The 16,379-nt window shown below is 49.2% G+C and overlaps 6 protein-coding genes across 6 annotated transcripts; 3 read left to right on the top strand and 3 right to left on the bottom strand.

Moving 5' to 3' along the window:
- Nucleotides 1-1,239: 1,239 nt before the first annotated feature.
- Nucleotides 1,240-3,248, top strand: M438DRAFT_302198 (uncharacterized protein). Its single transcript, XM_029902121.1, has 2 exons — nt 1,240-2,860; nt 2,910-3,248. Exons 1-2 carry the CDS (start codon nt 1,449-1,451, stop codon nt 2,989-2,991), a joined length of 1,494 nt encoding a protein of 497 aa, XP_029757618.1. The 5' UTR covers nt 1,240-1,448; the 3' UTR covers nt 2,992-3,248.
- A 237-nt stretch (nt 3,249-3,485) lies between these two features.
- Nucleotides 3,486-4,509, top strand: M438DRAFT_337835 (uncharacterized protein; the record flags this gene model as incomplete). The annotated part of the gene is made up of 2 exons (XM_029904045.1): nt 3,486-3,851; nt 3,910-4,509. 2 exons carry the CDS (start codon nt 3,486-3,488, stop codon nt 4,507-4,509), a joined length of 966 nt encoding a protein of 321 aa, XP_029757619.1.
- A 1,991-nt stretch (nt 4,510-6,500) lies between these two features.
- M438DRAFT_357798 (uncharacterized protein) lies at nt 6,501-6,875 on the bottom strand (the record flags this gene model as incomplete). The annotated part of the gene is made up of 1 exon (XM_029907199.1): nt 6,501-6,875. One exon carries the CDS (start codon nt 6,873-6,875, stop codon nt 6,501-6,503), a length of 375 nt encoding a protein of 124 aa, XP_029757620.1.
- Nucleotides 6,876-8,935: 2,060 nt separating this feature from the next.
- Nucleotides 8,936-12,207, top strand: M438DRAFT_324154 (uncharacterized protein). Its single transcript, XM_029903045.1, has 2 exons — nt 8,936-10,111; nt 10,164-12,207. The coding sequence occupies exons 1-2, from the start codon at nt 9,187-9,189 to the stop codon at nt 11,876-11,878; spliced, it is 2,640 nt and encodes an 879-aa protein (XP_029757621.1). The 5' UTR covers nt 8,936-9,186; the 3' UTR covers nt 11,879-12,207.
- Nucleotides 12,208-13,099: 892 nt separating this feature from the next.
- Nucleotides 13,100-13,850, bottom strand: M438DRAFT_357800 (uncharacterized protein; the record flags this gene model as incomplete). The annotated part of the gene is made up of 2 exons (XM_029907201.1): nt 13,100-13,441; nt 13,668-13,850. The coding sequence occupies 2 exons, from the start codon at nt 13,848-13,850 to the stop codon at nt 13,100-13,102; spliced, it is 525 nt and encodes a 174-aa protein (XP_029757622.1).
- Nucleotides 13,851-14,870: 1,020 nt separating this feature from the next.
- On the bottom strand, nt 14,871-15,926 carry M438DRAFT_337837 (uncharacterized protein; the record flags this gene model as incomplete). Its single annotated transcript, XM_029904046.1, has 1 exon — nt 14,871-15,926. One exon carries the CDS (start codon nt 15,924-15,926, stop codon nt 14,871-14,873), a length of 1,056 nt encoding a protein of 351 aa, XP_029757623.1.
- Between the last annotated feature and the right edge of the window lie 453 nt (nt 15,927-16,379).

The raw sequence follows: 16,379 nt of genomic DNA on the forward strand, positions 1-16,379 counted from the left end.
TCGACTGACTGAATGTCAGATGAAGAGGAAGGCATGATCATCAAAAGGCACTGGCTGGCCCTCACAGTAAACCCAGTTGTACACCTATCATTGTTCATTTCGTTGTCCATTTCACTGGACTTGTATAAATGGTGCTAACAAAGATTCTTCCTTGGCTTAGAGAGAAAAAATATGATCACGTATCAAGCAAACTTGTGACTTCAGGGTATGACTAGAGTGGCAAGATACCTAATCAACATTTTTGCGGTCGCTGGCATACTAGTATACTGCCAAAAGCATTACTGGCCTCCTTTGAGGTGCTCATACTTACCAAACTTCCGGAGCGGCTCATTCGCCTCGTGATTCGAGTTCGTCTAGAGCTAGCTCTATCGTCAGCGTTTTGCAGTCCTAGCCGCCTGAGAATAAAGCTGCAGCTCTGCTCAGCCAGAGCTCTGCGATTGATTGCTCCTACTTCAGAGCCATCTCCGGGCTGTGTGGTAGCAAGCAGAAGCGCGACTGCTCCTACATCCATATTATCACCAAGCAGTGTGGCACTGGATCTTTTCATCTCGACAAGCAAAGCAGCCACTGTCGCTTTCCTCAAACACAGCAGCTGTGGAACAAAGACAGCCGGCAGGAATCCTATTCATTTTTCTGAGGCGAAGAATGTGGATAGAATGGATATGAGAGAGGAAGCTCGTTGACGGTTTGAACGATGTATTAGTTGTGATGAATGCAGGCCAGAAAGCCTGGGCGACCTCGTGCTTGTTGAACACAAGCATAGCTTGGTTCCAGGAATTAGCACTTCAGCTCATAACCCTCGATATAATCCTGAATCTCATCATTTGTAAGACGACAAGATTTATTTCGGAGAAGACCAAGGGTCCACGGACAGCAAGTAGTATGATCGTGATTCCGAACAACAGGCCCAAAAACCAGCTATAGCAAGGCTGGAAGGTGTCTAGACAAGAGCAGCGGTCGTATGTCTTCTGACATCTCGTTGGACAATGGTAGGAAAAACTGCTGCGTTGTGAAAGCAAGTAACAGGTTTAAGTTTGTATCTAGCGAGCTTGTGGTTACAAACTATCAGTCACTGTAGGCATTTTGGCTCTCACGTACGGAACAAGCCTGTGATTTCACAACTGTAGAAAGACAAGAGGGTGTTCGAAAAGGGGCCAGGGTCCGCCGCGAGCCTTAGATTGCAACATGCTTTGCAGCTCTCCTCGGACAATCGCCTGTTTCGAGATAAATTTCTGCATTGCGGCAGGCGTTGAAAAGACAAGTGACGACGTGTGAGAGTTGATTGCTTCGACGCTCACTTCACTTCACTTCACTTCTTGTGTGAATGCAGGTAGCCGCGACTGACTGCGCACGCACGCACTTCGACTTTTTATCCATCTCATCCTCGACTTCCTCCTCCAAACGCCACACATTATTCCACATTGCGCATCAAAACACCAAACATCATCATGCCCCCAAAGAAGAAATCAGCATGGATCAGCAATCGAGAGCTCAAACAGATGACAGCCAATGTCGTGGGGCCGCTTCCAGTTCCCACTCTGCAATATGACTACGGCGACAAACTCGACCCTCAGTTGTTCTACTCATGGCAAGGCGAGCATACCGAGCCGCCTATTTGGTTCGAGCGCCCGATCTACAAGAACCCCAATCTTCAAGCAACCATCCAACGCTGGCAGGAACAAGTGCCTGTCGAACCAAAGCCCTTTGGCGCAACATCAAGTCACATGCAGGCATCGCTTGTTCGCAAGGGGTCCTCCAACTTCTCGTTCAGTGTGCCTAGGCATCTTTCTGCCTCGGGTCAGCTCTACTTTCTGCCCCCCAAGCATGACGAGAAGCTCATGGGAGAACTGGTTCCTCGCGCATGGGTACCCCAGGTATTCGAGCATGGCCAGAACCTGCAGTCGTTCTGGCAGCAGCAACTGAACGGGCCTCCTAAACCACAGGACGAGTCTGATTTCGGGGATCGACGTCCATTCTGGGATCGCTATCTCGTCAATCACGCTGCAGTCCAGCTCTTCCCGAAGCAGCCAGAGCACGAGAAATGCGACACAAGCCAAGACACACCCCAAGACAAAGAAGCGCGCGAGAACGACCGTGGTAGCCAGGGCTGGACCAACCAATACCTCCAAAACCCCAACGGATTCATGATGGCCCGCTTTGCACGAAAGGCTGGTGGCCAGGACAAGGGTAGAAAGCAGCGAGATGACGAACCACCTAAGGAACCGTCGTTCATCGGCGAGGAACCCATGATCGACAACACCATCAAGCCTGTACTCAGTCTATTCATTCGCATGGCTGAGCTCTGCGACATCCCCCAGATGACGGACATTTACAACCACTATGTCCTGAACAGCGTGTGCACTCCGGAATTGGTGCCCATCACTATTGAGAACATGAAGGCCCGATGGGAAAGCTCTCGAAGCAACCACCTGCCATTCCTGGTCGCCTGCTCGCCTATCGGATATGGTGGCAGGAATCGTTACAAGGATCGAGCTTGTATCGACACGGTTCTGGGCTTCGCTTCCGCAGACGATGTATGCGGCTCGAGAACGGCAATGCGCTTTACTGTTGAAGTCGGCATGTTCGTCAGCGCGGCTCGCAAGTCTACACGCTCAGGTGTCAGCAAATGCCTCATGGACAAGCTCCTCGGGCTGTTGGATCAGTTCTACATCGAGCGCGGTGGCTACGAAATCGATGACAAGATTGGACTCGGTACTCAACGTCTTGTGTCGCGCATCATGATCAACTTGATGCACTCGGAACTCGAAGGCAACAAGAAGTGGGTAGCTCCATATCTCGAGTCCTGGGGGTTCAAGGAGAAGACCATGTTGGACGGCTTCAGCTACAAGCTAAACCAAATGTGAGTACAATGTTGATAGTGTTTCAGAGATCTTACTAACGTTGTGAAGCGTGGACAACACCATCTTTTACAGAACTACTGGACTGGTGATTGTTCCCACCAACCCACCAATTCCTCCTCCTGCTGAGTGAAGCACTTACTCCCGAGCTGTACTCATGCCATGACTTGCACGTTTTCACGACAAATTCGAAGAAAGAAAGAGCACGAAGAACCATACACTACCGAGGACGGCGAAGAAGCATACACTACCAAGGACGGCGAAGCGCCACAATACTGCTGGAAAACGACATGGGAGGGCTATCTGATCGCTCTCACGATAGGAAAGTTCATCGCTTTGTGTTATGGCGAAAGGAATCAGGTAGATCAATACCAGGCGAAGAGATAATGCAAAATGTCTTTCCCATATGCTAAAGTTTGTCGCCACTCAATCAGAGAATCATAGTGCATGTGTGTCACTGCAGCAGGAAACTGTCTAGGAAGATAAGAAGTGGTGGAGTGATGAATGCGGAGCGGAGCGGAGAAGTCTTGGCTTCCCCGAGACCCTTTGCAGATGAATTTATTCTTTTTGTTTTGTCCTCCGCACCTTCTGTAACCACACTTGACTATCGCATCATACACAGTAGATATGTCGCTCGCATTAGGAAAGCGCAAGCGCACTGTTACAACGAAATCAGCAGCTCCCTCAAAGAAAGCAACAATCGCAAAGCCAGCACCACCACCTCCGGCGCCAGCAGCAGAATCAGATGCGGAAGATAGAGAAGCCATGAACGAGGCATTCCGCCGCGCTTTTGAGAAGAGATTCAAAGCGATAGAAGAGGAAAAGCCAAAGGAAGCAGAAGTTGAAGAGGAGGACGATGAGGAAGAAGATGAAGACTGGGATGGCATTTCAGAAGAGGAAGAGGACCATGAGGATGAGATCGAAGTGGTCGAACACAACATGTCAAATTTCTCGCGCGACCGAGCAGACAAGGCAGCGCTGAAAGCATTTATGGTACCATCACTCTTCGTCTCCACTTCCAGGAACCCATAGCTAACATGCGCGGCAACAGTCCTCGAAACCACCAACATCTTCAGACGCGCCTGCCACCACGTCCAAACAACCGACGAAAAAGAAAGAAGACGACGCCGACAACCCCACCGAACAAGACGACCTCAAAAACGATCTCGCCCTTCAACGCCTGCTCAAAGAATCACATCTCCTCGACTCCTCATTCTCCTCTACCGACCCTTCTGGCAAGAACCGCCATAAAGCCACCGATCTCCGTCTCCTCGAACTCGGCTCCAAGACGTCCATTTTCGCTCAAAAGAATATGCCTAAACACCAACGAGTCGGCATTCAAAAGAAAAAGGAGAACAAAGAGGCAGAGAGGAGGAGGGAGGCCAAGGAGAATGGAATTGTGCTTGAAAGGGTTAGGAAGGAAGGAACAGATGGAAGAGGAGGTGGCTTTGGAGGTGGTGGTAGCAAAAGAGAACGGGGAATTGGCAATCCGAGTGTGGGAAGATTCAGCGGTGGTACTCTGAAGCTGAGTAAGAGGGATGTGGAAGGCATCACTGGACCCAAGAGCTCGGGACGAGGAGGAAGAGGCGGTAAGGGCGGACGAGGTGGTGGTAGAGGTGGCGGTAGAGGTGGAAGAGGAGGAAAGAGGTAGAGACCTTGACCTCAGCCATATACGGTCAGTATGTCACAGATGTCACAGCCACAGGATGCTCCCCATATCCACATGTTCACGCGCGCGTAAGCCTATCTCAACCGCAAACTATCGCTCGAATTGCTTGTTTGCGCATCTGGACCACTTCACTTCTGGAGCCATCCCATTCCAGCCAACCGTCACTTCAACCCTTATATACCCACCACCCCGCAGCCCCTCCAACATTGCCATCGCTTTACCGACAAGCGGTGGTGGCCCAGTGGTAGCGAAGCGCCAACTCGTGTTTGGTACTTCTCTCCACTGAAGGTCATCGGTTCGATCCTCGCCATCGAAGACAATGCCAGAGTCTTGACACTCCATCCTTAGTTCAGAAACGAAACTGGTACGCTAGTTTCTTTCCACCTCCGTAAAGGGGGCGTTTGTTTTGCCAATTGCTTGTGATGGTAATTTTTTGATGATGATGGTGTAATTGCTTTGCGCATATAGTTGCAATGGTTTTGGGAGGGCGATCGTTGCGTGATTCGTTTCGATTACGACGAGCTGAGGGCTAGGTTCTGACACTGTTGCTTCTGTAGACACTGCTCCAGGCCGTGATTACACTGTGCTCGACCTGGCAACACCGATGAGAGCAGAAGTCTTGCTGGAGCATCAATGACAAAGCGCTTGAACGGACTCAATAGAGAGAGCATCGGGCACTTCAACTGGGCATATCGATGGCAGCCTCTCGCAACGACGGTAATGATCCTGCAAGACAAGCCACATCATGGATACACAACGGACAGAACACGAGCAATTTGTGGTGCCCAGAAGCAGGAAAAATTGCTAGATTCCCTCCGCTTCATGAACAAGGCATGTTGAGAGCAGAGAAGTGTTCGGCGAAATACCAATAGGTGTCATAGGAGTACCTGCACAACAAAGGATGATTTCGCACCAGACAAAGACGTACGTTGGGGGGAAAGGAGCTACGATGGAGATCCAGGCGAATCGCTCTTTCCTCTCTGCTCAAATCACTCTCGTGATTATCTCCACTTGTCACAATCACTGCATGAATTGATATTCAGGTTGTATACGTTATCCAGATGGAGACTGAATTCTTGAGCCACTTTCTGAACAATCCTTCTGTTTCTTCTGAGGTAATGCTGTAGACGAAAGTAGAGCACTCGTTATCGTGATGTATTGCTCTTTACTCGCAAGCCCCAGATCGCAATAAGTTGTTACAGACACACAACAGTGTAGTCAAATCATTGGATGCGAAAGGGTTGATTGGTTGAAACGCATCTGAACATACTTGACCTTGGGGATGTTGCAATAAGCACCACCTGTGCCATGCCCGTGGGCTGTCGAGTTGAACGTATCTTCGTACGTTGATTGTGTCTTGCAAGAAGTACACTATATGGTCAACTTCTCCGATCGTGACCAAGCCATGGTTCGCCTAGGGGAGGGCGTCTATAAGGTATAAGGAACAAAGCAGACCATAACAGCTGCTGAACAGCAGAGAGCGTATCGGTGCAGAGGTTAGTCGCTCTGAGCGGGATGGAAGATGTATGTGCTTGCCGAAGGGTTTGCTTCGAGAGAAAAAAAAAGGTCAGGTATTTTGCTGTCGAGGCTTAACTTATGTCGATGTTTGCGGCAGGGGTGTCGAAGCTAGGATGAAGTCAAGGTCAACAGCCGCGGGACGAGGACAAACAAGCAACAACTTTCTGCCTAATCTCCCAACTCAAAACCTACATTGTCAATACTCCGAGGAGTGAAAGCTATAACAAGAATATGTTGTTATCTCTACACAATGACATAGAACCTCAAGCTTCCACCGTTGGCAGTCAATGGTTTCTTCATTTTTACAGGTGAACCCGTTTTCGAATTTTGAGGCTCAATAGAACAGCAATCATGGTTAAATGTGGTTAAATGCGTATGCAGCGTGTTGTTGCAGAGATTGAAAACTGTTTTTGGTTCAAGTGACATTGTGGGTTTTCTGGAATATCGGGTTTCTTCTACTCGAGTATCCTTCGATTGGCGTTGTCGAAGTCAGAATGGCCAGAGGGTTTAGCTGTCAAGTGGTTCTCTCTTGTGGCTTTGTTTGGTCGGTTTCCATGGCGTCGGGGACTGTTGTGTCTCGGGATTATTGTATTGGACAGAGTATTGAAGTATGCCGGTCGATTGGATGCTGTGGGTGTTACTGCATATCTCAGAATACATCTCCGTTGTTCTCGATAACCTGAGATGTCAGTATATCTTATTGCTACAAATTTCAGAAGACTGAGGACGTCGTTGTCAAATTTTGAATGGAAGTCACCAGGGTCGGCAGGGTTGACTTGACTTGGCCCGGTGGATGTCTTTGATTGTGGAAGAAAATCGTTGGCTTCCATGTTTCGCGCCATTGGAAGCTTTAAGGATGTGGCGTTGCTGAGCGCATGTGGCTTCCTGGGATTGTTGTCCACAATCCACACCCACATCAATATTACCGAGTGTCATCGAATGTGTTTTCCTACAGCATGTTGTATGCTCATAGCAAGAGGCCTTGTCGAAGCACACCCAATCATATATGAGCACCCTCCGAGAAGGCTGTCTAGTACCACAGCACCAGATGGTCATGCTCAGCATGGCTGCCAATGTGATATCCGTAAAGGTCCCTGAGAGTTTGTGCCCTGAGAGAGGATAATTGGCGCCCCAGAGCCCCTGATATAAGGCACGAAGGAGCACAGACAAGCAACCGGTCTGCGTCGTAGAGGTTCATATGCGATGCAACGTGGTTGATTACGCGCGAAGGATTTCGAGTAATTGACAGGCATAAACGAGACTGCTAGGCGACTCGTCACCTAACATAGAGTTTGGCAGTATTGTCCATCTTTTGCACAGCCCAGTCAATTCGAATGCGACGCGGCGGGGCGTTTGTTGATGCAAGGCAGAGATGTAATTGTCTCAAGAGCTCACTTGCATTAAAACCAAGCCTCGAGAGATATAAGAGGTGCCTGGTGATACCACTTTCTTATACTGCCATTCGCAGATGAGTTTCAATACCTTTGGTAACTGAGACCGTGACTTGGCATGCAACGGCCGCAGTACACGGAACAGAACTCCGTCGGACAGACCCTGTGAAATCCGAGCTGAACCGGATCAAGCCAACAACGGTGAGTATTGTCAGTATGCCAATAATTCACTTCCTCATCTCATACTTTCATACAAGACTGTCAACATTGCCCGACGAGACTTGTGGTCAAGCAGTCTCCGTAGCGCTAATTGTGGGGATATACTGCTACTAGATGGCATGACTATCGGACTGCTCTCCTAAGAAAGCTTGGTGTAAGAGCAAGGGCGGCGCTTACAAACCTATCCACTTACTAACAACGATTCGGCTTGGCCGCGGACAGATCGACGATCTCCTAGAGGCTTTGTAGAGAATATGACAGCCAGTCAAACGGGTGTACGAAGGTACCATGTGGTGAATGCAGTAAACAAACGCACAAGAGGAAACCGACGTGAGGGAGAATTGATGCTGTGTTGGCAGAGTTTGGGAAGCACGTTTCAGAAGTGGTCTGCAAGGAGAGGCAGCTCCGATCCGAATTGGGATCAGCACTAGCTCGGTTGGACCTGTCGCGAACGCCAGGGTCGTATGTTGTTGCATGACTTCTACACAAGGGAGCAAGAGGCCGGCGAGAGAGAAGATGAGCATATCATAGACCACACTCGTACTCAAAGTTTGTGTACGGGTGATCCAATAGAAACATGTCAACGACGGCCGGCGTAGCGCACAAAGTTAATGATGGCCAGAAAAGTCGGTCGCGTGGAACTGCGCGCAAGAAAGAGGTTGAAGCAAAAGATCTACCATGATCGACATGAAAGCAAGATCTACCACCCCTTTTGAAGAAAAGATGGACGGCGGATTTGAGGCTTCCACTGTTGAAAGAATGGCACGTAGAGACGACGTTAAAGGAGTTCTTCCCAAGAGCAGAACGTGCGCGAACGGTCTTTGCCAAAGATGCAAGACAAAGAACCAATGAAGACATGACGTCGGGTACCCGGCACGGCGGATCTTGGGTAGCTCTTTCTCTTTTGTCGCGCAAAACGGCTAGCCAATGGTGTTTGTTCTTAAGCTTTGATGCGCAAAGGGGGCCAAGGATGGTGGGGAGAGCTGGAGAAGGTCGATGTAGGTGTTGACGGACGTCTCTTGCGAGCGATTCAAAGAGACAGTGTCTGGATCCCTGTGGACTACAGATGTCTGTGGGCCTTTAAAACAGAATCGAGGGCGATAATGTAGCCAGAGGCTCGGTGACGTCGGGATTTGTAGCCAAGAGTGCCAAAGAGCGCTAGACGGTCGTCTTCGGTCTAGAATGTCGAGAGTGGAGAAGGGCATCGCACACCCTCGCGACGGTTTGCGTAGGCGGCCGTTCCCTGAGAACTCTCGGGCTTCAGTCTGTCCGTTGTCCAAGTCTCTGCTAGGCCTATCATGCTTACCAAACCACTGCCGCCGAGCTGAATCTGACTTTGACTCCGAGTCTGACGCCTTCAACCTGACACACCTGACTGTCCTTCCTTTCCACCCCAACCCGCCCATTCCGTCCGTCACCACCGACCATCGCGATAGCTTCTCTGCACAGCACCACGCATACCGCTACACCCGTCTTGACGCGAACCACGTAGTACACCCCTCGAACTGGACCGCCACGCGGACTCGCCGCCATGGAGCCCGACTTCATCACTCGAAAGTCGATCTGCCTGGGACAGCCATTGCCTCCGAAAGTTGTCATTCACGACAGCGACCCCGACTTCGGCGAAGGAATGGGACGCCTATACCCGTCGAGCATCGAGAGCAACATCCTGGAAGAACTGGTCATCTTGAAGTCCAAGCTGCGACTATGCAACAACGACGACTTTTGGTCGCTCGTTTCTGAGCGCATGGCCGAAATCCTTGGTGCTCAATTCTGTTTTATCGCCAAACGCATTCTAGTCGACGAACAAGACACGGCCGTCGAGATGCCACCTATCGGAGAGCCGGGGTCCTGTTTGATGGCAAGTGCTTGGTATTACAATGATGGAAACGGTATACAAGGTCTCGAAAAGGGCATGAAATACCACGCATACGGATGCCCTTGTGGATACATGCGACACGACAAGGTCTTTGTCGTTCCAGAAAAAGTCAGCGAGATCTTCGCCAACAACCCTAACAAGCTGCCCATCGCCGCGGAGTCGTACATTGGTATCCCTCTCTTTGCAGATGGCAAATGCTTTGCTCATTTCGGTATCATCTGGTCACTCGAAGGCGCCACCAAAAGAACCGTCTCTTGGGCTTTCATTGAAATGTTCATGCACGCCCTCGAGGATCTCATTACAGAACGACTGCTTGAAGGCTCCGAGTTCAAAGACAAGGAGGAATCGTCGACTAGGGACCCACCGAGGATCATCCCACACGAGGTCATCACCGCCGCACAATCCCTCCAGCCATATGCGAAGAGTTTGTCACATGAGCTCAGGACCCCTATGCAAGGCGTTGTCGGTATGCTCGATGTCATGTATGCCACTGTTCAAGAAGCAGCAGAGGGCCAAACAAATGCGGATGTTCGCAGAGTCTTCGAGACTCTGAAGGAGAACATCGAAACTGTCCAAGGTAAGTTTGCCATTCTTGTCATCCCACTAGTCCAATGCTCACTCCTATACAGACAGCTCGCGTCGTGCCGTCGAAGCTGCTGACAATGTTGTACACGCTTACGACATGAACCTGGGCATTCCTACTGGTCCGCTACTAGACGAAGACTCCATGGACGGCTTCCCAGAAATGACTCACGCTTCTCATCCAGAGATCCTTGTTGCCGGAAGCGACCTACCCATCTCTAGACCTAACAAGCGTCGCAGGGAGGAACCCAAACACGACTTGGAAGGAAGCCCGACGAAGATCCAGGCCACTCTTGCTGCTCGTGCATCCAAGGCTTCCCCCACCGAAGGCATGAAGCAAGGTGTCCACGAAGCCGAGACGATTCCCGAAGGTCGTTCGCATTTCCCCAGGAGTCCTCGACCTTCGATCGCTCCTCTGCAAGGTGACCGCGCAATCGCGCCCGGTGTCAGACACACCAACCTTCGTCGGGTTCTGCAGTACGTTGTAAACGAAGGTTTAAAGGTTGGAGGCAGACCGGAATCGGCCATTGCGCAGGAGACTCATCTTGGCGAAATCATCGAGGTTTGCACACGATCGGCCAAGGGAGAGCCGAGGACGAAGCTCATCGAATGGTCCGTAGATGGCACTGTTCCTGAAACCATCCTCGCCGACGAGAAGGATCTCGCCAAGCTGATTTCTTGCGTCTTCTTGAATGCTACCAAGTTTACCGAACAGGGCAACATCACTGTGACAGCAAAGCTAAGCCCCAAAGCACGCTATATTGTCATCAAGTGTACCGACACTGGCCCTGGTATCCCAGCCGCCTTCCTTCCACGTCTTTTCCAACCCTTTTCACAGGAGGACCCTTCGCTTACTCGTCAAAGTGAGGGTCTTGGTCTAGGTCTCCTGGTGGCAAAAGGTTTGGCACGCAAGCTTGGAGGAGATTTGTTCTGTATCAGAGCAGACACTACTGGGCCTAAGCGTGGCTCAGAGTTCGAAATGAGAATCCCACTGAGGGCTGGCGATACTACTACACGTCCCCCTTCCCCCTTCGGAACACCTTCTCACAACAGGGTACGCCAATCCAACTCAATAGACTCAGATGGCCGACCCTCGCCGATGCCCAACTTCAGCGGCTCGCACGCCCGCACCAGAAGCGACACCTCATCCCGGGACCTTGCTTCTCCAACTGAAAAGCCTGCTACAAGCGACCCCCTTGCAGCACCCGCTGTTAGAAGTCCTCCGGCACTCACGCATACTCACTCTTTCCCCATGCCATCATTCCCGCCCAGACAGCCAAGCATCAGCGGCCGCAAGTCATCGGCATCAATTACTGGCATTGATCGCAATCTGGCTACCAAGTACCCTCTTAACTTCCTGGTTGCAGAGGACAACAAAATCAACCGCAAGCTCCTCGTAAGCATGCTCAACAAGTTCGGCTACAAAACAGTCATCGAAGCATATGACGGCGCCGAGGCAGTCAGACAAATGTCCAAGAATCCCACAGTCGACGTTGTGCTGATGGATCTCTGGATGCCTTTCATGGATGGCTACGAAGCCACCGAGAAGATTCTCGCCATGACACACGGCAAGAATGGCGTTTGTGGCGGTACACCGACTGTTCTGGCCGTGACGGCGGATGTGACCGACGGCGCGCTTGAGCGGGCTGCCAAAGTCGGCATGAAGGGGTTCATGACCAAGCCTTTCAAGCTCATGGACCTTCAACGTCTGATTCTGGAATACTGCGCTCGCAGCGGCAGTGAAGTCGACGGCGGGGAGTAAGTCTCCTTTACCAGACACGCCTTTCACTACTTTGTCTCTTTTCATTTCTCTTCTATCTCATCAATATTTCATTGGGTTACTTGTTGAAGTAGCGAGGTGTTTGGAGTTCCAATATGAACATGAAAGATCGGGAAACACCAACTGGAATACCATGGCGTCTTTGGTTTACAATATCTTTTTTTTTTTTGGAGTTGTTCTGGCAATCATGAACTAACATTAGATACCTATGACTCTTGGCTTTGTCTCTTTTCCTTCTGCACTGCATGGATGTCAACACATCTTCTTTCCGGCTAGAGTACAAATATTTTAATCCAATAACCATGTTCGATCAAGTCGCAATTTCTCACTTGTCATCAGTATGTTTTACCGAGATGTCTCTGCTATTTGCGCATGCATCTCTTTGTGAGAGCATTGTTCACGATAAACCAGGCACAAAGACGTTATGGTTGGTAGTCATCCAGGCAATCCTCCGACTGGTCGAGAAGCCGAAACCAATGACGTGGCTTGACGTGTCTCCAAAGGCCTCGAACTTCACACGACCTTCTTGAACCAACGCTTTTTCTTTCTCATACGCATCTGGCCTTTTTTGTTTTCTTCTTCTACGAACGTGCCACATGTGCTTACATGCGTGTTTAGTCACGCTTTGCAGGGCGCAATGAACATGTTCACCACTTAGATTTTTGACCGGTTCTCTGACTACGCGTACATGGTACCAATGTACCTTCCACCTCTTCTCTTTTTTCCAGGGTCCAGACCAAACATGGGGTCTGGAACGGTCCTTTTTCTTACACCGCACTGCATCTTTGTCGGATGCCATCCCCGTCGCCATGAGTTTCTTGAAACCGGCTCCGGCAGTTTTATTATCTACGTGCGTACGTTTCATGTCAGATGAGGCGGCCTGGATCTTTACGGATGCCTTGATGGCTGGCGCCTCTGACGGATTTCTCATCTCTGACCCGAGTATTCCCGTTCGTTTGTACGACTTGGAAGAAAGGCCTGGGCTTTGGGTGCAAATCGTCGATTGCGGCAGGTTGGTAGATGCGACTGGATGGATTGAGATCTGTGTGCTTTCGGAAGGGGGGATGACTTCTTGATGGTGTTCTAGATGTGGCTGTACGGATTTCGGATGGGTTGTTCATGGGCTGGATGTGTGAGGTGAAGATGCAATTTTACTGTGTGACAGATCGTGGTTCGGGAGTACTATGGTCTGGTCGTACAACGTCACAGTAAATATTTGGGATCCGGGAATAGATCTTGCATCTGGACATCTCTAGCTAATGCTCGAAGCCGAAACATCATGTTCTGGTTAGGATTTGGAGCTTCTGGATCATCTGCTGCATCGCGACTGGACTCGTCTTTAGCTACGGGGCACTCGCGCCGGGCTGACCATGGTAGGTCTTTCCTCGCGAGATAGGCCGTGCTTGCTTCATTGACCTTACTGTTTGTTGAGTCCATACGTTCTTGCTCGAGCGCTCCTTCTGCTTGGTCCAACCATAGAACCAAAGCTGTCACCATAATGTCTCTTCTCTCATCAATGCCCAAACACAACACCAACCGCATGGACTAGAGCAAAGTATGTCATCACAGACACTTAACTTCTTAACCAAGAAGGATCACCGTATACATTACAAAAATCACATATTGATCAAAAGGATTGGTTAGGCAGAGAGAAATTGTAGAGCAAAAAAAATTGAGATTCGATTATGACTTGAAGCAACAACACTATATCCGGAAAAAGGAGCACTTACCAATAATAGCAAAGATATTGAACCAAAAAAAGCAGACATACCAACCGCAGAGATGCAATAGCAATCTCCAATAACCACTTACCGTTGAGAGTTTCACCAATAGCTTGTATACGTTTTGAGCAAGGCGGGTAGAGAGAGCTTACCACATGGTTCAAGGGCTTTAAGGGCAGTTGAAGCACATCCAGGCTTGCATCAAACCACTCCAAGTGCAGGAGCGGCGGCATTGAGGGCATCTAGGGGGAGGAGGCTTAGGATAACCGCGATTACCCATGTTTGTTTGTTTTGTACGGGGGTTGTTAGGTGTTTTGTGGTTGTTGTGTGTGTGAGTGTGTTCTGAGTTGCTTGGTGAGTTGGAAATAAAATGTTGAGGATGCTCGTTATATAGATTTGGTGTTGCTGGTGTAGTGCTTGGTCGCCTTTGTTGGATTTCTGTGTTGCAACAAAGGCATGGTCGATTGTGAAAGAACGAGAATGTGCAGGATATTGAAGACAACTTGAATCGATGGTAATGAACAAAGCTGTTGTCCATCATGAAAGAACGAGAGCCATGAAAACAATGAAGACCGGTCCGAGGTGAAAGAAGTACCACGAGCATGGTTCTAGCACGGAATTTACAACCATCTCAACAACACTATCTGACTCCCTCCTGGTGTACTAAGATCTGTCGCTTGATCATCTCCTGCGAGCACTTTTGAATTAACAAGGCTGTATGAACGCACAATTATCTTACTGTTAGTAAAATATCCCTAGAAAGGCACTGACTGTAGCCCTTTCGGTGGACGCTACCTCTGTCGTAACCACATTTGTGCATCTTTACAGCTAGATACGGATTCGATATAATTTCACACACATTGTGATCAGACTGAACAGAAGCTGCGTCTATCACAGCTAACAGCTCGGGCTACTACGGTGTGACAGCAAGCATTAGCATACATTGATTTACATTTGGCGCTCATGGATGTGTCCGGTGTTTGATTCTTACTTGTAAATATAGATCAAGCCTTTCACAATGGCATCAGATGGACATCAGGTTGAGGTAGAAGAACAAAGGTTGAAATGCAGTAGTGGAAAACATGAAGATTTTGGAGTAATATCTATATGGAAGGCACGAACATTGAATTTGAGAGCCCCTTGAAAGGCAGCAGCCGTAAAGACAGGTACAGAGACGGATTAGCAGGACCATTCGTATTGTCTTTGCCTACCAGCGGCGAAGTATAGAAATTTACATAATCTTTCGCGAGTGTTTACGTACACCAACAAGATCTCAGATCTCTCGACTGATCCAAGAATCTCTCAGAGATCTCGACATCAGCGTTTGGTAGAATACAAGATCCCAAACTTCTCGATTCGTTCAAGAATCTCTCAACGATCTCGGTATCAGTGTCCAGCGGACTGCAAGATCTCCAGTTCCTCGATTCGTTCAGAAACTTCTCGGAGTTTTCAACATCGATATGATCAGCGATATCTTGCTCCAGACATTCAAGCCTTCTATCCCAATCTAAATCATAATCCACGAAGAAGAACAGGTCAAACTGCTCCAGATAATCCTGCAATTCCCTGACGATTGCATTAATCTTTTGCTGTAAGCAATCTCTCTCCGTAGGACTTTGCATGAACCATTCTTCTTCGGATTGTCTCTTGAGATCAGAAAGAGTCTCGTCGAGGAACTTGATACGAGTGATGGAGTCCTCGGCGTCCAGCATGCACGACTTGATCAATTCCTCAGCAAAGTCCACTTTGATGTATGCAAGAGATCCTGCAACAGTGATACGCCAGTAGAGTTTCTCAAGACGCGCCATATGGACGCGCACCGTTGTGATGTAACTTTGCCAGAGCTCAATTGCCTTGTCGATAACTTCGGAATGACGACCGTCCTCGCGAATCTCACTCAATTCCCAAGATGGAGGAGGGACATCGTGTGGTATATCCTCGTAACGAGGTAATTCATCGGTGGGACCTGCGAGGTTTTCTAGAGCTTCTATAGTCTTAAAGTCAGTGGGTGCTGGCAAATCAACTGGGCCTACCGGTACTTGAATCACATGCTTGAGGCCCTCGGTGGGAAAGCCAGGATGATCAGGATAGTCGGCTTGTTCATCGTCGGTATCGATGTCTTCAACTGTTTCGAAAACGCATGTCAGACAGGGTTTGGTGAGGTATTTCGTGCATATCAGAGGCTTCGGGCAGCATGTATATGAGTCGTCGTCCAAGTCCTGAGCATGGCAACCAAGCCAAATTATCTCTTGAACGGTAATGCTATCACAGATGTCGCACTCGATCTCGGTTTGTTCGCCGAAACACATGTTGATGATGTATGATGCAGTTCTTGGAGCCTAGTCGGGTTTGTTAGCGGAATGTGAGACCTGTCTCTACAATTGTTATTGGAGCCTTTTCGTGGTTCTGGCGAAAGTAAACTGGGGAGGAAGTTGTGGCTGTCTATATATGCTTGCGACTGTGCATTCGGCCTCTTTGTTTTCAGAAACAGTGCTCAAACAGATGAAAGAAGCCTTTGTATGTCCCACAATGATCAAAGCAATAGAAGAAAGCTTCGCATGTTCACCACAATGCCTGAAAGGATCGAAGGTCTTTGGCAAGTATGAGAGGGACATGTCAGCCGGCTGACAGTTGTATGCCGGATGCCCATATGATTATGTTGCAAGTTTAAGTTGGATTGTAAAAGAACGTAGCATTATCTCTCCATACAATTGTTGCATATGTTCTATCCCAATAAGCAAGGCAGACATAATGTACATTAC

This window comes from Aureobasidium pullulans (assembly GCF_000721785.1).
Source record: "Aureobasidium pullulans EXF-150 unplaced genomic scaffold scaffold_18, whole genome shotgun sequence".
NCBI lineage: Eukaryota > Fungi > Ascomycota > Dothideomycetes > Dothideales > Saccotheciaceae > Aureobasidium > Aureobasidium pullulans.